We start from the raw sequence: 24584 nt of genomic DNA, 5'->3' as shown, positions 1-24584 counted from the left end.
ACTCCTCCTGAGACACTCCTAATTTCTTTATGTTTTACTTGCAAGGATCCAGACTTTCTTGTAATCTTTAAAGTGGTCTTGAGCAATAGTTCTTCAGGTTTTTTGTTTGTTTTGTTTTTTGGACATTGGCTGCGTTTTCGCTCATTTTCAGTCCAGTCCTTGTACCTGACTATTTCCAAAGGAATGTTGTTGTTTTTTTCATTTGTTAAGCCTTTTAACACCTAAGGAAGTTATAATGGTCATTTTTTATTTCCCAGTGAGACACAGTCCTCTCCTTAATGATTAGAAATCATTTTGCACACATATGTCGAAATCGTTATGAAAAATCAAAGTTTGCTAGAGCCTCTCAAAGATTTGTACCCAGGGGTCTGCAATTAGCTGATCCGGGTATCCTCTGCATTCCTCAGTATGCTCTGTGCCCAGCATGTTCTGGTCCCTGCAGACACACACAGAGGGAATGTGTGGATGTGCTGCTCTGCTGCCACCTGGTGGTGAGGCTCGGTACCAGCAACTGCTCCGCGGAGCATTAGCACAGTTGAAGATGGCGACTGGAGTCCTTCAGAGAGTCAGCGGTGGTTTGGGTCGGGCTAAAAGCGGGGCCCACTCGGCCGGACAGCTCGCGGTGTGGGGCAGGTGGGCCAGTCTTCATCGTGAATGTTCAGCAGTCATCTCTGTAGCGTCCTGTGTTGGCTGTGTAGTGTTTTCAGTGGGTATCTATTGGTGGCTACGAGTAGCCCGGTAAAGCTAGCCCGGTGACTGCTAGCCAACCCACTGTGGCCTTTCAGCTTGAACTTAACCAGGAGCTTCAGCTTATGTGCGTTTATTTAATACGCGATATTTAAGACTAACGCTTCTGTCAGTGTTGGGAAACTCAAAAGAGCAGTAGTTTCTGTCAACGTTTGACAGTGAGCATCTAAAACGCTCAAGGTCAATTTGACAGTTTATATTGCTACCTTGTAAAAATTGTATGACTTACAGATAGCATGCAGGTGCACCGATCACCGTGTGTATCAGAGGGTCTGACATTTTCAACTGAACAACCGCACCAAAGCCCCTAAAAACAGATATTACGTGGCTGTGCATGTACATATAGACTGGGAAGTCAGTCATTCCGAATTCGTTACAGTATCCATGTGTTTCTATTTCATGGTGGCGTGTGTTTGCAGGGGGGTTGCAACTTCCAGCTGCAGAAACAGAGAGGACAGCTGGTTCAAGTCACTGTTTGTGAGGAAAGTTGATCCCAGAAAAGATGCACACTCCAACCTACTGACCAAAAATGAGGAGAGTAACCTCTATAAAATTCAGTGTAAGTTGCCTTAAGGATCCCCACATTACATTAACAACAATTTTAACTTTAGTAATGAGACTTTTTTCATTTAAACTTTTGTTTCAGTCCATAATGTCAAGCCAGAGTGCCTGGATGCATACAACAAACTCTGGTGAGTGTTTTGTCATTTGATGTTGTGAACCTTTAGTGCAGAGGAAGCTCTACCATAGTGGGAGGGGGATCAAGGACTGGACACTTCGTGTAAAAATAATCCAGTCTATTCCTGTAAGGTGATGTATGGGCTGGTATGACTTCTGTCCTCCACAAACCAGACGTGCTCATACCTAAGATGACTGGAACCCATGGACTTTAAGCACAACACATCCAGTTTCAAATTAAATGTCATGTGGACCGCTGGTTGTACTGCATTTAATTATTTGACTTCTCGTTCACCACAGTGAGGATGTGTTGCCCTCCATCCATGCTGATAAGTACTACCCCTGTGAGCTGGTGGGAACCTGGAACACCTGGTATGGAGAACAAGACCAGGCTGGTAGGATTACTAATATCAACACACACAGACATCTGCAGTATAACAGCTCTGCGATCCGCACAGTTTGCAATCAGCATGCGTGTTACACCGCATATTCACGTGCAAGTACAGCATCGATCATTAGCTGTCTCACAAGCTAATGATCAGGAGGTGTTTATTTTTTTGTTGCAGTGTTTACACCACAGTAATTTTCTTCCCAGTATTTATTTACACCAACCACAAATGGATGTAGTTATGTCAGACGTTAAAAGCCGGACATCTGGATATCTTTACTCTGCTACGTGATGATCCTTCTGTTTGTACTTGACGTGATGTTTTAATTGTGACAAATTGTCTCCCCAGTGCATCTGTGGCGTTACAGAGGTGGATACCCAGCTCTTACTGAGGTGATGAACAAGCTCAGGCAGAACAAGGTACTGCTGCACGGCCCTTTGCGCTACCCGTGGGATTATAAATCTGAGTAAGCTCATTGATTAGTGTCTGTCCATTGCCAGGAATTCACAGCCTACAGGAAGGAGCGAGGTAAGATGCTGCTGTCCCGCCGGAATCAGCTCCTCCTGGAGTTCAGCTTCTGGAACGAGCCAGTACCCCGAACGGGACCAAACGTATACGAGCTCAGGTCCTACCAGCTCAGGGTGAGTGGTTGAGCTGCAGCCTGTATCGTTGTCAGGGCTGTGCTCCTTGTGTTAAAGTCTGATTTCCAGAATGTGTTCTACAGCTCCAAAACAGGTCGCATAAATACAACTGAAAACAGAAACACTGAAACAGATAACTGTATTCTATGAGGATTTCTTACACCAAGTTAAAGAAAAAGATGCCTTAAAAGCTAAACGCACTGTCAGTGTATGAAATCAGCAAGTTGCTAGTTTAAAAAAATGTCTCATTCTGGTGGTTTTCTTTACTCATTTTCTGCATTTATTACACTTTAAGACTTTGCCTGTCTGTCAGTTTGTATTCAAGTGATTGTTCCCTAGTTTACACTTAAGGAAATTGTGCAGCAGTTCACAGCATTATCAGAGCTTCCCTAAACCTACATGGTTATATTTATTATAAAAAAAGGTGACAAGGCTAGTATTCACTCTTCATGATCACACCTTTTGTCCATGGACAGACTTTAAAGACTGTCTGGTACAAACGCAATCGGTTATCTGCTGCCACATCTCACTGCAGCAGCTCAGGCTTGGCTGTTAAACTATCCATCCTTTTCATACCTCATGTTTCCCATTTAAAACTGATGATCTCCACCCTGACATCCTTCTGTGGACTTAAATTACTTCCTTCCCCTCAAGCTGTTAGCACGACACTCCGGATCATCCCGAGTGTTGTGCTAACCATCACGGGATGATCACTAACGTGCAGAAACGCTTAATCGAAACCACGCCATCCACCGCAGATGAAGTCATGCTTTTATAATTTAAAAAATCGAACTGTCTCTAGACCAGCACCCCTCTGTGACATGTGATGAATGCTCGCTATTATCCCCTCATCATGGCCTGAGATTGCATCTTTGAAACCGCAGGGCGTTTGTTGTCTTATGCACCAGAGAATGATTGAAGACGCTCTCTCGGGTGCAGTTGTTCGCATTGACAAAATACCTGTGTTACCTCTTTGCCATTTTTTTTTCTTTTTTACGTTAATATATTTGCTTTGGAAAGAAGTTCGAAAGCTCTCAGTTACATATATATGTTTAATTCTAATAAAGAATATTGTGTTTTCTCTCCCGCAGCCAGGAACCATGATCGAGTGGGGTAATTACTGGTAAGGCAGCCTGAATTCACTTGATTCACTGAACTGTACTTAAAGAACAGTTGCACTACATGAAAGCTCCCTCATCACACTGTCATTAATAAGAACTATTCCACAGAGAGGCCCCCACATGCTGTCATTCCCTCAAGCCAAGAATCAAATGCTAGTGTAACAGTGTGTACACTACAAACGTGTATATAGTAGTTGAGTAATGTGAGCCTGGAAAGAGCCACTGCGTGGACTCACAGAGCCAGCGGATCAGCATTTATCAGTAGGTGCAGCAGCGAAGATTATGATGGATTAAACTGAGGATGTGAGCTTTCTGCACAAGCCTTTGCTTTCCAGATAAATATCTTCTGTCTGACCATATAGTTTTATTTCTTTTTGTTATTAGTGGTTGGGATTACATATTCAGAAGAAAAATTACATATTCAGAAGAAAAGTATCCTGCCAACTTAGCCTGTGTGCAGTTTTATATGTAAATATTATTCAAGGTATTATTTGAGTTTTAAGTTAGACGTAGGATTTTCTGCTTTGAAGCTTTATGCTTTGCCCTTTCCTAGAAAAGCACAGATGATTGATTGATCTCCCCCTGTTCCCTGTGCTTTTCAGTAATCATAGCTAGGAAATCAGCCTTAATGCAAAAAAAAACCCACACTGTGACAGCTTTTTTTTTTTTTTTATTCTGAATGTTTGTATTCATTCCCACTTTAACCAGCTTTTATTTGAATAAACCTCCAAAGTCCTGCAGATAATGCCAGTAAAGCTATTTAATATAATTTGTGCGGTTAAAGGTTTAAACTTCTGCTTCGTATTTCACCAGTTTGATGAAACTCGAGCTTCATAGTTTTCTATCCAGACAGTGATTATGGTTTGAATATGTTTATGTTTGCTTTGGGAGGAAAATGTAATAGATTCAAAACATTCTCCTCACTTGTTTCACGAAGACTTGGCCAGTTTTTAGATTCATAAACATGCGTACAGTAAGTCATGGTGATGTCACGTCTCGCGGTTGGATGTGATGTTGCAAGTTATAATCGCAGCTAAAGGAGCAGGTTGTCATCCTGCTTTAGCTGAGAAAATCCAGTCGTGTGAATTAATCAGGAGGTATTCAGAGATGATGTTGAAATCCTTTGAATGCTGGTTAAATATTTCATGTGTGTGTTTGTGGTGGTCTGGTGTTAAGCCAGATGAAGCCTTTGTGTTTTTTTGGCCTGTGCTGTGACCAAAGGTGCTTTTGTCTGCAGGGCCAGAGCCGTTCGATACCGCCAGCAGAACAGAGAAGCTGTGGGAGGGTTTTTCTCACAGATCGGAAACCTCTATATGGTCCATCACCTCTGGGGTACGTTCAAACACTTCCACGCTGACTTTAGATAATTACGCTAATGTCGAAATCATTAGTTGCGCCGCAGAAAATCAACAACAGTTAACAGTAATTTATCTCAGATATACATACCAGAGATGTCATGTTCCAGATTTTCTGCTTTTCTTTGTTATTGTAGAGTTAATATATTTTGATTTTTGGGCTGTTTGGTCAAAACAATGTGAGGTTGTCTCCTGAGGCGTGTAATTGATAGATAAATGTGTGCAGTGTTAACTGAGGTAATTATCCTCCCAATTTGCTGAACACCCAGCCCTCCAGAGAACTTTAATCACAAGCAAATAGTCGTTCCTGTGAAATCTGCTTTGAAGTCTGCTTGAAGGGAGTGTGCAAACTGGGTTCGTTGTGATGTGGAGTCAGAGCCTCGCGCTCTTCTCTCACATAATTTACGTCACTCAGACCAAAGCAGACCAAAACTAAAACAAATCTATTAAAACGGTCTCACTGTTCTCAAGAATAAGCATACAGCTGTGAGGGAGACACGGCCCTCGGTACACTAGGGATGGGCGATTTGCTTGATAGTCCTGTTGCCCATCCCAAGGCATTGCTGCTGGGTGGCAACACTGTCCACCATCCATAACTTGCAGTGCTTAGCCCAAACATGCACAAAAAAATGTGCATGGGTGAAAGAGAAACAGGTAGCCTACACCAGGAGTTGTTTTCACTTCCATCATGAAGAAATGTTTGCCTGTTAACATACAACATTTACTGATTGGGTCAAAAGAAGAAACTTTTCCCCATCTGACATTTTTGTTGGTGAAAAACCCAGCTGTGTGTGGAGGACATGGAGAGTGTGCTATATAAATAAAGTTGAACTGAATTGAGCTACAGTTCTACATAATCTAGTTTGGGTTTTTCCCTGTGTAAAATATCTGACCTGTCTCTCCTGCTTTCTTCACTCTGCCTCAGCACACAGAGACAAGACAACATTATCTCTGTAAATGCAGTCTCCTGTTTTCTCCCATTCGATAAAAATTATGATGGAACAGCAAACCCAGTCCGCACACATACATATTAACTTAAACATGCACAGAACTTAAATATGAACACAAACTGTGTGCAGGCTCAGACATGTCTGTGTTGCAAGTATGGAGGAGTGACATGAAACCGGGCAGATTGAACTTGTTATTAATCAGAGAATAATACCTCGGCAGGGAAATTAGTTTGAGATCACCTTAAAATTGACCACCAGCTATCCCTGACGTCATCAGCACAACTCCACAGCCTAACAGGGAAATTATGGTTCAGAGGTGGCAGCATATTGTCAGCTTCAGACTCTCCCTCTACCTGCAAGACTTTCTGTTAACAGATGGGGGGATCAACCAAAATATGTGGTATGACTGGTCTGTCTACTCTTGCTTGTGCTGTTGTTGGTCTGTCAGTCAGCCATCAAGGAGAGCAAACTTCTAACAAAGAGCTGAAGTGAAACTGAGTTTTCAAAGCATTGAAAGTTTCCGCTGCAGCCACAGTCTGTGCTTCTCATGCTGTAGTTTGTCTTCGATTGGGTTTTCTCCCATTCCTGGGAGAAGCACAAATGTGGTTGAGATTTTGGAGGACTGCACAGGAGCACGTTTACAGTGGCTGAAACTGCCCCTCTGCCTCAGCAAACCCGCACAATCGCTGTTCCATAAATTAAGCAAAATTTAGCAACTAGCAGGTAAAAAAAAGTGGAGCCATCAGGAGCTTGAGAGTTGGTGGAGTTGGTGGAGCTCAAACATGAGAAAACATTTATTAGCTTGTCTTTACAGCACGCGTCCTAAAAATGGCTCCTGTGATTAATCTGATCATTACAAAGTTACCAGATTAGAAAAAAAGTCTTAACTTTAAATCATGTACTTATACTGCAGCATTATAATGCAGTGATTTGTTAATTACAGCTTACAAAGACCTTCAGTCCCGAGAAGACACGAGGAACGCTGTGTGGCAGCAGGAAGGCTGGCACGAGGTGGTGTATTACACAGGTGAGCACAATAAGTCTTTTTGTAAACTCAAGGCTGTGCGACTGAAAACTTCACAAAGTTTTTTGTTGAGTTTGTTGCTTTCTGAGCCTCAAAAAATGATTTTAAACTCATCTTTCCCCAGTCCCACTCATTCAGTACATGGATTCAAGGATCATGATTCCCACAAAGGCTTCTCCGCTGCAGTAAAATGAAAAGCCAGCTGGAAGCTGACATCGAGCGCCACCTCCTTTGAATGTTACATCGGCATCGTGGGTTCAATCTTTGTCAGTGCTGCCAAACAACGTCCATTCTCTTTTTGTTCATGTCTTTGTTTTATTATTTCAGGATGTCGCTTGGATCGAGTCGGGTTTCTGAAATTTATCTGCAGTTAAAATAGTTACTGAAAGGCTCCACGCCACTTTTAAGACGCGCAATATTTTCTGTGTGAGTTCAGGATTGGAAGGAAGAGTGTTAAAATGTGTAGATGTGTTTATGTCTGAAATGTGGTGCCACATCAAAACTGGTCCATGGAGAGATTTCATTTCCAAGGTTAGAGCCAACCAAAGTTACTTGAAAGGAAAAATCAAAAGGAGCAGCTGTATGGCGTTAAAGTGTGGGAACGGTTATATTAAAAATAGTACTGCTGAAGCTCACTGCAGGAGCTGTTTATTTATTTAATGTAACTTTAAAGTACATCATGTTTTTAGTGTGCTGAGAAACTTTGATGTAAAAGCCATGCCATTTCAGACTGAAGAGAGAACCCTTGTATGAATAGAAACTATATTTCTTTCAAAATCATAAGTGTGTAAAATGCAGATACCATAATTTTATATTTGATGTGTATTATGAATCATTGTTTTACTCCTTTTGCTTTTTGTGGATGTCCCTACATTTCCTTTAATGGTAACATTAATGTTTAGTGGTGCTGTGTTTGTAACTATGGCTTACACAGTTTTTCTTTCTCTCAGGACGGCATGCCTGGTTTTAAAGTCCATTTTTATCCAACGTATCTTAATGAGGCACAAAAATCAGTTATTATCAAGTTAAAACAGGTGTTCTGCATATCAGTGACTGAGTGAATTTGGTACGCAGGCGATCGCAGTCACGCTGCTTCATACTGTAACGGTTTTTATTGTTAAAGGAAGCATGTTGATCTGGTGTTTCTGTTCAGAGGGAACAATGTAGAGACAAGGACAAGAACACAGATTAAAGTCATTCAAACAGCAAAGTGGACACTCATCTTTTAATGCTGTTTTTCTGACTTGAGTCACTACACTGTCACTGACAGATCTGCTTACAGCTCTTACAGAACAGAAACCCGATTAAAAATACTTTCACTTCTCATTGCACGTGCCATAATACATAGGAGTCGTTTTAGTCCACCTAAAAGCTTTCATGTAAACAGTGCAAAAACACTAAAATAATCTTTTTAAGATTTTCTTCCACGTAGTGTTTTAGTACCTTCTAGTATAAAAAAGGGCAACATAGCTATTAAAGTTACAATTGCTCCCACTAGTATAAACATTTGATTTAATATAAAAATCTATCGAGGTCTAAGGAAAAATGTCCACTTGGTAAAAATCTACCAGTGGCACACCCTTAGGTGCAAGTATAATGTGTTAAAAATCATAAACTAATCTTTCAGCACCTTTAAATCTTCTCCAGTTCTTTCAGTAGCTCCCCAAAACTTGTCACATACCACGAACACCTCTCTTTGACCTGTGGCCTGATGACATTCCCGCCAAATCCAATGAAAGCGCTCTGAGGACAAAATAAAAGGGTGAAATACTGTAATCACACTGTAATTGCTTTTTACACCAGCAAACGGCGACACTTACAGCTGGAGGGCAGGCCTCAAGATCAGTGGCACCGTCTCCGATCATCACCACAGTCTCATAGCCGTACTGTTCCTTCAGCATGCTGATGACCTTCCCCTTTCCTCCACTCTCAGCTGTGGGCTGACTCTCATCAAAACCAGCGTACTCTCCTGGAAGATGATATTTTTATTGAATTTAATTTAACTAGTCAAAAGACCTGACTCAGATTAAACATAAGGGTCTCCTCTGTGTATTCAATGATCCACTCAAAGGGTTTAGCCTGGACTTCCACTCATGTGAGAACAGAAGAACATCACAAACAGCCTGCCGCTGGCTCTTACCGTTGAAGTAGAATTTGAGCCGGTTGGCGTAAACGTGATTCAGAGGGATGTTTAGCTGAGTGGCCACATGTTCAACAATGCAGCGGAAGCCACCTGAAATGAGGAACACCTTTATGTTGAGCTCATGCAGACGGTCCACGAGCTCCCTGGACAAAGATAAATGGAAAAACATCAACACTCAAAATAGAAGAAAATGTTGTTTTTTAACATTCACATGCAATGAGAGTTATTCTGCTGCCCTGTGCCGTGTGAAGTTTCCTAAAATTTAATTACAAAAATGCAATAATGTAGAAGAAGAAAGAACAATTTCCAGGAGACACGGCTTTGCCACTTTACTGCAAAATGAAATAACACAAGATGCACTTTATCCCAATGCTGGGAAATGTTTCCTTTGTTTTCCTTTGTTACAGCAGTTGAACACAAACAAATTACAAACTGTTGAAATAAGGAGAATGGTATGTGGCTCAGTGAAATCCAATACAATATGACCAAACACATGACTTAATAAGGTAAAAACTAATCAAAAAATAAAGTGGATACAAAGTAAAACCAGAACGTGGTAGCTTATCCAGCTCTCAGTTCACAGATTGTTGCCTGGAAAATGTGACCAAATGTGATCTCAAGCACAGGTTGAGTGTAGACCATTAGAACTGATTAACCAGTAGTGATTATTGTGGACAGACAGAAGTCCTTTCAATTCTTGTTGGATACAAGATTTCAGGGCCTGATTCACCACGTTGTTCATTTCAGCACGGGGAATTATTTTTCAGTGCAGGTAGGGTCTGCAGTCAGGCCAGAGAGATAAACTATGAGGTGAGCGGTTAATGGGTTAGGCTAGCTTCTTTGCACTTAAAGTCAGAGTTTCCTGTGTCAGGAAGGTGACTCTTTCTCTAGATCAACATAGTATCTTATGCTGAACACACTGACCAAGTGCAGAGCAGGTTATGTGTTTAAAGTTTAAAATCTTTTGGAAGCGCCACATTTTCTCTGATCCTTTGGATGTAAATGTGCATATCTTACTAATGCAACCAAAAGAGAGTGCAGTAAAGTTACAGTGGCACAAAATCTACTGCAAACTCATAGAAGTGTACATGCACTCACTTGATGAAGCAGACAAAAAATGTTTCTATGCTTGATCCCAAGTGTGGTTCACATCGCTAGAAATGCAGATATATTTTGTTCATTTTTTTTTTTAAGGCAGCACTCCAGAATCAACTTGTTCACCACTATTTTATTGAATCACAACATTTCAGTCCAACTGAACTTCATCAGGTACAAACATTTTGTTTGTTTACCTGACCTGATGATGGTCAGCTGGACGGAAACGTTGCGATTCAGGAAGACAGGTCAGCAGCAGTATTTCACAGGGTCTGTGTGTGTGAGAGAGATAAATTTTGTGTTTGTATGCACACATTACAGCTAGTTTGTGATTCACACTCTCTGAAGGTTTTGCTTTCTGCATTTTCAACTGACTCCTATTTGTTTTTATTTGTTTTAGGCAATAGTTTTCAACCATGCATGCATATATTATGCATGCATGCAAGTTATTATTATAATGTGGAGGACAACATCTACCTAAAGAGGTCAGTTATTTCTACATTAATTCACCTGACACCTGGAGTCAGCTGAGGTGGATGGTCTGTTATCAGCTTATTGACTTGTTCTCTGGAACATCGGATGATGGAAAGACGCTCAGTCAGGGCCTTTTTGAAGGTCATTGAGCCGCCCATGGCTTTGCGTGTCCTGAAATGAGCAAGTAACAGATTTTTGTTTTGTTTGTTTTAAACACCCAGAACAAATCCATTAATAAGAAACATCTACAAAAAAAAATAAAATCTACCTACATTTCAGTGACTGCATCCCCCACACCACAGAATTTGGCGAGTTCATCGATGCCTTCTTCCTTGATTACTGTGCTGTCCACATCAAAGCAGACAGCTTCAGCTCTCCTGAAGAGCTCCTTTGTCTGCGACAGCGTTGTCATCATGCTGGGAAATGAAATTTAAAAAAAGATGCAGTCTGGTGACACAGATTTCACTGCTGCAGATGCACATCTGTGTGTGTGTGTGTGTGTGTGTGTGTGTGTGTGTGTGTGTGTGTGTGTGTGGGGGGGGGGGACTAATTGTTATCAGCAGGGTCCCGTGCTGCATTTGTTGATTCAACGTGAGGTCTGTGATTTTGGTCAGCGGCTGCCTGATTTCACTAATGCACTAAGTCTTGTATAGAAAGGATGTCTTTCATCCAGTGGAGCAGCAAACGCATCTATTCACTCAAATACCTATGTGCAATCGACGGGGATCACCTCCCAGCCGATGATGTGTGCCAAAATGCGTTACATAAAGCAGTGTGCTTAAACAAACCATAGGAGAGGCCCGGGATGGACATACTCCGCGCGTATTGCGTCACCCAGAGGGTCACTACAGAGGGGCAGCATAACCAACAACAAACGTGAAGACACTGAAACTGGGCCAAACGGCTCGTATCTGTCACTTTGATATAAAGTGACAGACATATAGTCATGAAAATAACTATCACGGCTGTACGTTGAGAATAACCGGGCTGTTATCTATCCGGTGCAGCTGTTTTGAACGCTGCTCAACTGCCGACAAATCGAGAGACAGCACCAGGCAGAAAAAAAAATATGTAAAAACATTTGAATTGTCCTGTAGTACTTACCGGCGACTGCAGCGATGTTAAGGCACGAACAGCAGCTTCAGCATAAAAGCCGACAGCTCTCGGTGGTCTCGTGGACAAGGAAGAGAAGCACTGAATGGCGGGCCAATCAGAGAGAAGCCGATCAGGGCCAGCCCACTATATCACTGGCTCGGTTCCATGACGACACCAGCAGTGAAAGAGGGAGAAAAACAACTAGCATAAATAACGAGCCCAAAGGCGAAAGGAAGCGATTGAAAAAACACACAAACGAAGTAAAACAATAACATTAAATCACGTCGGCCTCAAATGACCACTAAGATATGTAACAACTACAAAAAGAGAGAAAATTATGAAAAAGAGACACAAACGAACCCCCAAAATTTGCAAGACGCCAACTTTAGAGAGGACAAGAAACATAAAGGCTAATTTACATCATGGAGCACTGCTTTCAAAAACAGACACAGATGTAACACTGTCTGTGAAGCTGGGTTTAATAAAAAGGGCTTAAAGTTAAAATTTTGAAAACGTAGTGGCATCCGAATGTTAAATCATATGCTTGGTTGATTGGTTGCGGCTAATAGGCTTACATTAGTTTATTTTAGATAACTAGTGACAGAATCAATAACTCAGAGGACAATAAGGACTCCAAAACTTAAAATCAGTTTAAGGTGATCATTTTTGGACTGCAACAATGAGTTTTATGTTTAAAAATGAGGATATAATGTCCACTTTCACCCTCTGTCTTTACCAGTAAGGTCTAGGTTGTTTGGCTAGCTGCACCGAAACGGGAAAATCCACGTGTTAGCCGTAATGTTCGGGTTTGTAAAGAACTTTATGAATGAGGGCTGTGTAGATGCCATCTTTAAATTACAAATCATTCTCTGATGACCTTTTGGGAAAGTTTTGACCCCAAAGAGGACGAAACAAGCATAAAGAGAAACAAACTGACCCTTAAAATATGTAAGACAAAAATAAATTACTAATCGACTTAAAAATATGTAACAACCACAAAAAAGAAAAGAAACACAGATGACCTCCTAAAATATCTAAAAAAAAAAAACCCAGTCATACATCAACCTCAGATAATCTCCATGATATGTAACAGTCGCATAGAGGGAGAAAACAAGCACAAAGAGAAACAAAATGGTTAAAAATAAGCAATAAAATGTCCCCACAGATATGAAGAAGAATAACAGGTAAAACAAAATAGACACAAAGGATGTAAAACAATAACAATAAGTAGCCAGTCAGTTTAAAGATATATGAGTAACAAAACAAACCCAACCCCCAATTATATAAAAGAGAGAGAGAGAGAGTCATCATATTTTTCCCTATTTACTATTTAGATATGGCTATCTGTGAGTGTGTCAGGTGTTTGTTTACCTGTTCTTAAACTTCTTGACTCTGGCCCCAGACAAAGACCACACGTGTTATCATAAAAGAAATAAATTTATGAGTAAAACTAAAGCAATAAATCATCAAATATAAAGTATACAAACTCGGGGCACAAGTTATTACCATTAAGTTATTTCACAACTGTACTCTTTACATAGAATAAATGTCATAATTTATGCTACACTGTTAACTCTTAATGGGTATAATTGGCTGCGTGTTTACAAAAGATGTTTTTACATACAAAAAGCAGGAAAAATAATGCACATCTGATCTGAAACTAACCATTTGCTGAGTTCACACTGTGCATTTGAAGATGAATATGAATGTACTTTTAAAAAAAATCTTGGCAAAATAAAGCTTGATTACTAGGCGGATTTATGCATTTATTTATTTATTTTTTTCAATGTTGATTTGGGTATTTTGCATGAACAAATACCAAAAATCATAGCATTCAGGTAATTTTTTAACAAATGACACAAACAATATAAACACACAGGGAACACCGAAGTCAGACCAACCTATGTCATGCAATATAAAGGCCCAAAGGAGTTTACAATCACAGATGTGTGTGTGTTGCCTTCAGGTATTGTAGATCTAAATAGGTTTGGATGTTTTTAATCTACCTTTGTTAGCAATTGAGTTTACGTGTAATGAAATGTGTTAAATAAATAAATCAAAAATGTAAACACAAATTAAGTGTGAAAACAACCCAAAGATATAAAGAATTCTCAACATTTTATCCCTGGAAAAGTTCCTGGGTATTAGCTTCTGTGAAAATGAAAAATGACTGAAGACAGGTAAGCAAAAAACTCCTACAATGAGCAAAGAAGAAGAAAAACAACCATAAAGGCACACAGAGCTGTTAAAGAGCTGCAAAATCAAAAGACACTTCAACCTCTGTAAAATTAAATCTAAAGGCTTTATTTATGAGTCAGATTCTTCAAAGAAACTGTGACGCTCTGATTTAATATGTGCTCCAGTTAACCTCCCGTCCAGAAGGGGGCGCTGGTGTACGCCGAGCTGTTTCTGTTTCACCCGCCACAAAGTGGAGGGAGAAGAAGAGGAAAAGTCTTTAGCGTGGTTTGTCTGGACGAATTTTGGTCTGCTGAAGATGTGGGCTTATAGAACTCGTGTAGAAGTCACCGTGGAGTTTTGTGAATGGAAAACGTTCTTGAAGAAACGAAGGTTAAAATATGAGGCTGTAGCATGACGCAGGTGATTTTTTTTTTCCAATTCAGGTTGAAAGTATTTAGTTAACGGCAGTTTGAGGCCATGGAAACACGTGGTGGACCCGATAATTTGTGTAAATTATGTTCATTTGTGTATTAATGTACATATTTTCCATAACGTCACCATGCTGTAAGAACAGACTCATAGGTTGTAACTATGTGGATAAGGTGTTAACTGAGAGCTTAAAGGTGGAATCCTGTGCAGGATGTGCATTTGTGTTTATTTGTGCTTTGTCATCGTTGCTTGTTGCACAGGGTGGTACTGGAGGTGATATCCTGATATCCAGAGTAATCATGCGGAAGGAGGTCCCGTCCTGAAACACGCAGATCTCCATGTGGCTGAAGTGACCGGCAGATCTACACACTTCTTATTATACTATAAGGTATAATGAAACGCTGGGGAAGTGACTGAGTTAGTTAATGCCAAAGTAAAACCACGTGTCTTTTAAGGATATAACCAGGGTGAGTGTGTTCCCAAGCAAAAAAAACATGTTCCACTTATCCCAGTCTGTACTGTCACTACACTTTATGTGGGTTTTATCCAGTGCCTATGCAGATGTTTCATACTGAATATTCTGAATGGAAAGTTACTTTCAGCCGGTCCCTTATTCATAAGGGGTCACCACAGTGGGTAGTTGTTTAATTTGAAACACAGAGTTAAGCTCAAGCAGGTTGGACTGTTGTAATGCTCTATCATCCTTCTGTTATCATCCTTCTATTAGTTGACAAAGCACTCAGTGGGTTGAGATCAGTTACAAACAGGCTCAAAACCTTTTATTCTCCAAGACCTCAGCACATAAGTGTGAACTAGTGTTTTACTACTTTGTAGTAAGTTTTATTTTGCGGTTTTCATTTTAAACCTACATACCTTTTTATGTTTTTATCTTCTACCCATTCACTTGTCAAGTGAAAGGTCGTTGATTCGATTCCATCTGGAAATGAATCTCCCTCTAGGGGTTGTATCAGGAAGGGAATCCGGATATCAAACATGCAAAGCCTACCCTCTGCTGTGACTCTTTTGCCAAGGGAACAGCCAAAAGTTTGAGTGTAGTGAAATGTAATAAAATTACAGCTTGAATTTTGAATGCATGGCTGAATTCTGTTTTGCTCTGGACGTAGTAAATACAGTCAGACACCATGCGACATGAATGCTTTCACGATCTGACTCAGCAGGATGAGGGTGCTCATCGTGCATCTCATTCTTATGTCAGAGTGAATACATCAACTGCCTCGTCCCTTAAAAGCGATTCAGCCGAATATTAATAATCTGTTGCTTAACATTGATTGCTGTCTTCCTCCCTGTCGATGCTCTGTGCTGTTGGCTTGTTTCCTGTTTTATTAGCTGAGATTTATCTCATAGCCTCGGTTCTCCTTCTTCTGTTTCAGCGTGTCTAAACATTTACATGAAGTGCAGCACGACCGGTCGCCAGGCTGTGGGGAACATCCCGAGGATGGTATGTTATTTGACTTAACTTAAAGGCATGGGCGAATTCTGGTCCAGCTGCTCTGTGCTGGATACAGTCAGACACCATGCAACAGCCACGTCTCATTTCCACTAAATTAGTGGATGAGTGCCTTCCTCAAGCTCATCCAGCTGCATGGGAATGAGTACAAACACATATTTGGCCGTTCCTGATGGTTTCATATTGATTTATTCTGTTTTTCTAAATTCTGCAGGATGAAAGTTTCCAAAGCAGGACTGTGGGGACAACGGTCAACACACTCAAATCTGTCTGAAGTCGGTGAACCCGTGATGGTTTTTTGATGTGCATCTCACTCTGTTGATAATAAACTTTAAAATTGTAATTCTTTTTTGTCTGTGTGTGTCAGTGTTCTACTTCAAGCTTTAAAAAGCTGCAGAAAGACAGAAAAGCACAGAATTGCAGAGTTGAAGTACCCCTCCATTTGCAGGACTTGGGGTTTTACATGTTTTAATAAATACATTCATAGCATACAAGTTAAAGTTACACTTCCCTTGAGTTGCTGCCACCAGAGCATACTCTGCATATTGATTAAGTAGGCACATAGTTCTCAAACTGTAAATACACAACCTTTCAAGTGTGCAGGTTTCACTCCAGGTTTTATATTCCAGCCAGATAAACTGCAGGTTTTTCCCACAAGGTTTCAAAATACAGAGTATAGACTTGCTCTATAACTGAACTCTACATTTTCCTCCTGAGTCACTCTTTTAACATTTGAAGTATAAACAGTTTTTAGAGTGCGAAGGCTATGAGATTACCATATAGTGCTAAAAAAAAAAGTTTTTGTCAATATACAGGGTGTATCAAAAAAAAAATCGGATTTAAAAGCGCTTTAATTCCACAGCCATTCACCGTTTAACGATCAAAAGACGAACATGTGCCGTTAGCGTAGATTCGAGTTTCACATGGTTGCTGGTAAGAAGCTTAACAACAGCAGCGACTCCAGACATGCTCTCCAAAGTACGGGGCGAGGTTTAACTGTAGTATGGACGTGCCGAGGGAGGCACATCAGGCATTTGCAAACATTGTAACTTTTTGTATATTCAGCCATGTACTTTAAAATTTACCTTAAGTTTCTATGTTCATTACTTTGTCATTGAAAAGTATAGCCTTTTGAATTCTGACTATTCTTTTTTGATACACCCTGTATTTGAGGGGCTGCATTCAATCTAAAGCACAGCAGCTGCATTTTCATAGGACACAAGCTGACAATGGGTTAAGTACACTTTTAGAACAAAGCAAGCATAATGTCACCAGTGGCATGGTTGAAAATTTTGCCAAACATTTCAGTCCTTGAGGTAAATCAATCCCCCTGTAGTCACTACGGCTGCTTTTAAAAATGCTGCATTATGCATAAACTAGTTGTAGTAGTTCTTTTCTATGAAGAAAGAAGTTTAAATGTTTCCCCATGTAAAACTCAGCACGTGTCAGTCCTCGCTGCTTGTTACCAGATGTGCTGGACGGGCTCATCTGCTTCAGCAGCGATCGAAAGCAGGATGGTTTTGGGCGTGTTCTCAAAAAGTGCTGCTCTGTTCTGGGTTTGGCCCTTCTTGACCCAGTGGCCGTAGATCTTAAAGGCACACGCATCTATGAGCTTGCGGATGGGCTTCACGGCGTACGGGTCGCTCTTTATCACCTCCTTGGTGATGGGCTTGGCACGGCGATAGTTGCAGTAGATTCGCATTGTAGCGAGAACGGTCAAGCAAATGACCTGATGGAGAAAGATATGATAAAGATACCATAAAATACACTTAATTTATCCTCCAAATATGAAAACTATTAAGATTTTTAGTTTGATAAAATCTTGTGTATCTCACCTTGAAGCGCCTGAACGGACTGAATTGTCGTACTTCGTGCACCACGTACTGTGAAAAGAACGAGTGGTTCAGAGCATCTGTAGCTGTGAATCGCTGCTTTGGATCCACCACCAGCATCCGCGAGATCTGGAGGAAGAATTATTTTAGTTCCAAGGTTTCAACCTTATCACCTAACTTATAAAACTGAGGTTGCAACAAACTGCAAAAGTAAGATTACCAAATCTTTGACCGTGTCTGAGCGGTCTTCCCATTCAGGAGAGGAGAAGTCATACGTCCCCGCTAAGATCATGCGCAGCATCAGCATCTGTTTCCTGTGCCAGAACGGTGGAGAGCCCGCGAGCAGCGTGTACATGATAACACCTGAACTCCATCTGCAAACACGAGCCAGAACAAAGTTTATCTAGTCTGTTCATTGTGCAGTGCGTACATGCATAATCTAATCACCTGGAACACGTATTAGCCGAGCCACACAACAGATAATATGAGTCATTATTTTGTGCAGACTTATGATATAATTCTAACACACTGCTGAGGTGCATGAGATCAATTTTGGTAACATGAGAGTAAAGCTGACACTCCCTCCTATAGATATTTGTGTTACTTGGTAACCGATTTCATGGTCGCTCACATGTCCACAGCTGTACCGTATCCTGAATGTCCTGCGTCCATAGAGCACTCAATGATCTCAGGAGCAAGGTAACCAGGAGTCCCACACACCTCTGCATTACAGAAGAGTAAATAAATGTTATTAAAGGGAGCATATTCCCTGATCTTTGTCTGTGAACATAAAACCAGTTTTACAGAATTTCAAATTAGGCTTAAGAGCTGTTCATTTACCTGTATTAAAGTTCATGAGTCTATCCTTGTCTACAGTGTCAGTGTGTAAATCAGGCGTGGAGGCCATGGATTTTGAATCACTAGTTAACCTAAACTAAACTAATGTGTTTAGACTGTGACAGGAAGCAGGAATACCTGACGTAATCCCACACAGGCACAGAGAGAACATGCAAAGGCTACAGCCAGGATTTCAATTGGGAATCTTCTTGCTGTGAGGTAACAGTGCTGATCACTCCACCACTGTGCAGCCCTATTACAGCTGTTGTGTCTGCCGAAGGCACTCTCTGACTTCTGTGTGACCTCTGTTCTTTATGTGACCCATAAATGATCCTATGCTGTTTCACTATTTCACTGTTTGGAGATCCCCCTGATGGTCCTTTCCTTTAAAGACCTGCATAGGCAGGTCTCTGCAGGAACCTGGGCAGATGTGGTGGGAACACCAGTATTTTTCATGACAGAACTCTGTCACCACTTTCCTATACAAAATACACACAGACATGTCACGCACAATTTTAAGACACCACCATTTCCTTCGATTTGATCCATGGTGGTTGATTTAAAACCCATCTGAATAGATTTGAGTCAAATTCGACCCAAACGGTATGTAAGGGTTAAATATTTACTATCCTCATTGTCTATTAATATCTCTACAACTACAAAAGTGACACACAAATAGATGATATATTAAAAGAAAAAAAAAAATACAGTATCTTAGTGAAGTGTTTGGCCATCATATTCAATGGGAATCAGTGCATCTGTACTGGAGAGACAAAAGAAACTCTTTCAATTTAACTCAGTCTGGTTCACTTTTATTTATACTGTTTAACCAATCCAATTCACAGCAATATTCACCTCAAAGGGATTTATACTGCAGGCTAAAGACCCTAAAAACCAGAAGAATCAGGCAATCAGTTCACTGTGTGAGTGAGCACTTTGAAACAGTGTGAAGGAAGAACTCCTTTTACCACAACCGGTTGGGCTGATCGAGCTACTTCCAAAAGACATTCCCTCATTTGAGGTTTTAAAGATAGAGGTAAAGAGGAGTCCCCCTGTATCTCCTCTATGGGAAATACAGAAAGATGCTGATGATACTGGGCTGCTCATCATTCAATTATAATTCAACCTGAATCCTTTTTGTTGTCAGTGACTGATAAAAAAAATTGTGTGAGAGGTGGAGTACAAACTTTTTGGGCTCTGAAGGAGGGCACGGCAGAGAAAGTGTGAGAACTTCTGCTCACAGCTTCTGATTTTCCTCGTTTTTATCATCATGAAACCATTCAGCATGCTCTCATGCCCTGTGGATGGAGATCTCACCCTGGAAGAGTCTACATCCGGCTAGAAATATTACATTACTTTGAACAGCATTGTATTGATTTGAGAAACTCAGTACAAACTATGCCAATGTTCCCCCTCAGCATAACAGAGCCACAAGATCCCCTCACTCAAGAGATTAGGTTTTTCCTTTAATTTAACATCCATCTTTAGGGAACATCTATAGCATAATTAAAGTATAATGCATTTAGACATTAATTAAGCACATTTAGATTAAGTGCTGCTGGGTCAAGTAGATCTCCAACCTAATGGAAGAAGCCCATTACGTCTTTACCGACTGAACAAAACTATCCAGCGATGCACAGTTTCATTAGACACTTGGCATTTTGCGCTGCTAATGATCCGATGCCTTCTGAGAAGTCTATTTGAAAGGTCAGTGTACTGTGAGTGTCTGGAACTGCAGCAAATAGATCAGAGTGTCCTGTTTCTTAACCTTTGTAAGAGCAGCTAAGAGAGCAGGGAGCAGTTGTGCAACCAGACCCAGATTCTCCGCTCACCACCAACAGCTGATGTCCTGACGAGTGCACTGCAGGCTGTAAACTGTAACTTTAATATTCACTCAACTCAGTGGTGGGTCTGAAATGATGCACTGGTGTTTAACTGTCAGCCAACCTGTGAAAGTTTTTAATGCTTTAAGTATTTTTGTCATCTTTTGACAAGTTGTGTGATTACAGCCACCTTTTTGCTCTGTGACAAAGTCATGTATTCTCCCTTGGTTTCTGAACTGCTGACACACTTTGCAGTAATGGAAGCTTTCACTGACCTTTGAGCGTCTGTCCTGGCTGAATCTGCACAGCGAAACCAAAGTCAGTGAGTTTGATGTTCATGTAGTCGTCTAAAAGGATGTTCTCGGGCTTCAGGTCCCGGTGAACAATGTTCTGGGCGTGGAGAAACTGGACCACCTCCAATAGAGACCGCATGATCTTCCTAAAGACAACACGTAAAAACCTTTAAAGAGTCCTTTTAAAAGTTAGCATAATTTATCTGTTTTTTTGTTAAAAAAAACATGCTCACTGACCGCGTTTCCTTCTCGCTCAGTGTAACTTTTTCTGTGAGGTAGTCAAAAAGTTCACCCCTCTTCATTCTGGGAAAAAGAAACTAAAAGTTTTGGTTGATTTTCACATAAATACCTGTTCAGGAATCATCCATGTGAAACACTTACAGGTCAAAAACCAGGAAGAAGAAGGCCTTGGACTCATAGCAGTCTTTGAGCTGAACTGGAGAAGAGAGTTAATTTGATATTTGGCCATGTTAGAAGAAAAAAGTTTAAACAAACCCAAGTTTTCCCAGTCAAACTGATTAACTGAAGCATGCGTACTGATGTTCTCCTGTCCGTAGACTTTCTTGAGGATGTCGATCTCCTTCACCGTCGCCTCTCTGATCTCTTCGATCTCCTGTGCCGTCATCTTGTCGGAGGGGGTGATGTCGATGATCTTCACCGCGTACTCCTGAGAGGTCCGCTTGTCGACGCAGCGGCGCACCACGCTGCTCACTCCCCTGAGGATGAAAAAAACACATCAGCCTTCCGAGCTGCACATCTGTTGTTTTAAGGTTGGGTAGGAGGGCAACTTGTGATAACTGCTGGATAAAGTGTTCTGTGAGAGTCACAGTGTCTTTCATCATGAATCACGTGTTTAACTGTTTCAAAACAGCACTGTTTTTGGTAAGAAATCAGTGACATGGTCAGACTAAAGGAAAGTATTGTGTGTTTTTACCATCTTATCAGTCTGACAGAGCAAGTAAAAACAGTGAAGAATGTGCTTGTCATGAAGATTGTCTTGTTTATCATTAAAGTCCAGGAAAACAGACAAAAACATCAAGTAAGCAAACTGAAAACCTTACAGCTGAAATTAAATTCAGAGAGCGATTTATGAATGAACAAGAGAAACTTCAGGGTGACCACAGTAAAGGAACTCCAGTGACTTTTCTCTGAATGAAGAATACTAGAATAAGGGCACATTGTCCACATCCTGTGACCTCCTGACCTGCATGTGGGAAAAGGGGGTGAAATTACATAATCTATCAGCCCGACAGCCAACACTAAACCTTTGTCTGAAGCGTGCTGATGTTAATAAATGTGGCCTCCTTGGATAATGTGTCTTACGTAACAGCACCACCCTCTGACAGCTGGTGGACTGAATGACAATGAGCAGGCCCTGGCTCGGCTCCCATTTCTCAGGGGCTTGTGGGAAACTTTGGGTAAAGTGCTTGTTCTGTGCAGAGAATGATAACTGTTTGAACTGAGGTCTAAATCTGAGGTGTGTTGTAACGTTAAATGAGTCTCTACAAACTAATAGCAAGTAAATATTTCACCATTTTTTGTGTTCTGCCTTGTTACTCTTTGAAGTTACTTTGTGTAAACTCTGAAGAAGAGACGAGTTGGGTTAAATTCACAAACAATAAACCATTATTGTTTTTTGGGGTTTTGCTCAAGTGGATCTTTATCCTGGAACCCACACATGTGGCTACATATAGGTCTAGTTTACCTAAATGATCTTTCTAATCTTTAAGAGGTAAAACTGTGCATTCTTTAGTCCAAAGTCTAATGGAGAGTTTTCTGCTCAGCTCAGTTGGGTGAACCTCTGCTGTGGGTCACGTTACGATGACGGTTTCGTGAACATACCTTCCCAGAATCTCCTTGGGCTCATACTTGTCGTAGAACTCTTTGGCTCCCACCCAGTCAGGGATCTCCTCCTCCTTGGTCATGTTTCCAGCTCAAGGCTAATAGTACAGAAGTGTCTCCTCTTGCAGCTGACCTCAGGCTGCAGGCAGAACATGCATTCAAAACAGCAGAATTTTCACTAAACACAGCTCTACTTTAAGGCTTTTTGCACATCTCATCACACTAGAACTGCTTCCAAGCTGTTCTGATGGAAAGATTTATAGCATGATGTGCTTGGTGATTAAAATGGAGACAAAGCAAGCCAGTGGGATTTTATAAAATGTAGCAGACATTCACCAGTTAGCTGCTTCACCAGCAGGGGCTGTCCAGATAAGATATGTGTTTGGGCACCAGGCGGGCCAGCTGTATTTTGTAGGCCATACTGTACATTTTAAAGCTTTATCAGCAAAATATTAAGTAATTAAACTGCATTATTACAGATCAAGCTACTGAGTGATACTTAAGTAATCAAAATCATCAAAAGATGAATCATTTAATTGTAATTATTACCAATAACATCATGTAACATATGGAGTACAGTTACTTTAGGTATTTTACACCTACTTAAGTATATTCCCTTAATCGCTAGGGCGTCGCTACAGACAGCGATACCTTTTTTGTGTGATTTATTTTAATCCATTTTATTTATCTTTAAGTATTCTTAATTCCTTTGGTTGTCCCAGTGCCACTCCGTTTAAAAATGACTAGAACGTCCCTAATCCCAATTAATTACTTACCTTGAAACTACATTTTAGTGTTTACAGGAGACAAACTTCTCACATCCACCCATTTGGATGCACTTCCGTCGCAAAAATCTCAAGAAAAGCTTCAAAATGATGATGATTATTAAAATTATTTCCATGTTTTTAGGATTATAACGGCCTATAAGCCAAGTTATTATTAAAACCTGTCAGAATATAGACAGAACTGAAACAGTTCTATTAGTGTGGAGATTTCTGAAAATCATACATCACTTTGAACCCTTAAATTACTGAACTCATGATTTTTAATGGAAACCAGTGTTCCCACTTCTCCATCTGATTGCATACATCACAAGAAGAGTTTTTGGAATAATTATTTTCTGCAATTCTGTGATTAAACGTGCAAAAAAGAGCAATGTTTTCATAAATATCCAACAGAAGACGTGTTGTTTGGACATTCTCTTTTTACTGTAGTCAGAAACGAGACTGGCCAGTGAATGCGCACTGAATACTGAACAGGAAATTCGTATTTTACAGCCTGTAACATGTGCCAACATCACTGTGTCGCTTCAGTTTCAATAAAAGACCAGTTTGAAAAGATGATGATGGTCTCAGTAGCACGGCTGTGGTTAAATTTTCCTCTTAGATGCTCTAAAGCGCTCAACATCTGATTTTTAAAGGCTTCTTTAAATGATAAAAAACAGATGGGCGACTTTTTCCTCCCGTCGTTACAACATGTACCCACCTGTCTCTTTTCACTTCTTCCAGTAAAGCAAACAAAAGTCCAATAAACTCACAGAAAGTGTTTTGGGTGAATACAAGAAGCCATCGTCCCAAACTTAATGTCATACCAAACACAGCGCAGACTAATAAAGCAACCCACGCCACCACGTGTGAACCCGTTCAACTGCTCACTCACTGTCCCCGAGTGACCTGCAATATAAACGCATTAAAAGGCCGGCGTCCCTCACCGTGTCCGTCAGTCCCTGATACGAAGACAATCCATCATCAAATCGCGCACAGTGAGTTTCTGAGGACGAACAAAGAGCTGCAGTCAGACTCCGGCGCTATGGCGCGTTTGCGGGTCTGCTGCTGCCATGCTGCAGAGGGTGAGCTTTAATGTCAGGTGCCAAAAATAACTATTTGCTTCGGCAGATGCAGAAGGAGCAGAAGGACACCCTGAATGAGTCCTCACAAAAACCCCATCCATGAAATAATACCCTGCGGCTCGTGCTCTTGCCACGACGCTTTTAGAGTCAAAACATTACTTCACGCGCAGGTTGCAGCTCGTGAATTTTGCGCTGAGAGCAGAGTGACAGGACAGGTGCGGGACACCCCTTTGTAGCTGCTGAAGTCTAATTAAAGAAAACGCAGGTGAAAACAGAAACGCTTCAATGTAATAATACAGAGCGCATATGAGGAGGAGACTT

General features: G+C 40.9%; 3 protein-coding genes, 1 long non-coding RNA gene and 2 other non-coding genes across 6 annotated transcripts; 4 read left to right on the top strand and 2 right to left on the bottom strand.

Moving 5' to 3' along the window:
* The first annotated feature begins 478 nt into the window (after nt 1-478).
* On the top strand, nt 479-8115 carry LOC116314620 (protein NipSnap homolog 2-like). Its single transcript, XM_031732739.2, has 10 exons — nt 479-633; nt 1167-1306; nt 1394-1439; nt 1726-1820; nt 2163-2233; nt 2315-2455; nt 3547-3578; nt 4814-4908; nt 6825-6908; nt 7030-8115. The coding sequence occupies exons 1-10, from the start codon at nt 542-544 to the stop codon at nt 7092-7094; spliced, it is 861 nt and encodes a 286-aa protein (XP_031588599.1). The 5' UTR covers nt 479-541; the 3' UTR covers nt 7095-8115.
* A 1-nt stretch (nt 8116) lies between these two features.
* On the bottom strand, nt 8117-11840 carry psph (phosphoserine phosphatase). The gene is made up of 6 exons (XM_031732854.2): nt 11722-11840; nt 10890-11033; nt 10654-10788; nt 9046-9191; nt 8726-8874; nt 8117-8648 (listed from the first exon to the last, which is right to left on the bottom strand). The coding sequence occupies exons 2-6, from the start codon at nt 11030-11032 to the stop codon at nt 8538-8540; spliced, it is 684 nt and encodes a 227-aa protein (XP_031588714.1). The 5' UTR covers nt 11033; nt 11722-11840; the 3' UTR covers nt 8117-8537.
* A 2301-nt stretch (nt 11841-14141) lies between these two features.
* Nucleotides 14142-16130, top strand: LOC116314386. Its single transcript, XR_004199019.2, has 4 exons — nt 14142-14310; nt 14580-14707; nt 15711-15778; nt 16002-16130. It is a non-coding gene; the product is annotated as an uncharacterized LOC116314386 (long non-coding RNA).
* LOC116316081 lies at nt 15411-15548 on the top strand. Its single transcript, XR_004199140.1, has one exon. It is a non-coding gene; the product is annotated as a small nucleolar RNA SNORA15 (small nucleolar RNA).
* On the top strand, nt 15804-15940 carry LOC116316140. Its single transcript, XR_004199142.1, has one exon. It is a non-coding gene; the product is annotated as a small nucleolar RNA SNORA15 (small nucleolar RNA).
* Nucleotides 16131-16209: 79 nt separating the features above from the next.
* Nucleotides 16210-24462, bottom strand: LOC116316002 (phosphorylase b kinase gamma catalytic chain, skeletal muscle/heart isoform-like). Its single transcript, XM_039622857.1, has 10 exons — nt 24126-24462; nt 22415-22553; nt 21110-21288; nt 20954-21008; nt 20810-20875; nt 20555-20718; nt 18251-18341; nt 17840-17993; nt 17623-17748; nt 16210-17516 (listed from the first exon to the last, which is right to left on the bottom strand). Exons 2-10 carry the CDS (start codon nt 22495-22497, stop codon nt 17250-17252), a joined length of 1185 nt encoding a protein of 394 aa, XP_039478791.1. The 5' UTR covers nt 22498-22553; nt 24126-24462; the 3' UTR covers nt 16210-17249.
* Nucleotides 24463-24584: the final 122 nt, after the last annotated feature.

The sequence above is a fragment of the Oreochromis aureus genome, linkage group 14 (genome assembly GCF_013358895.1).
Source record: "Oreochromis aureus strain Israel breed Guangdong linkage group 14, ZZ_aureus, whole genome shotgun sequence".
Taxonomy (NCBI): domain Eukaryota; kingdom Metazoa; phylum Chordata; class Actinopteri; order Cichliformes; family Cichlidae; genus Oreochromis; species Oreochromis aureus.
Note: the sequence above shows the minus strand (reverse complement) of the source record. Positions and strands in the feature narration are given on the sequence as shown.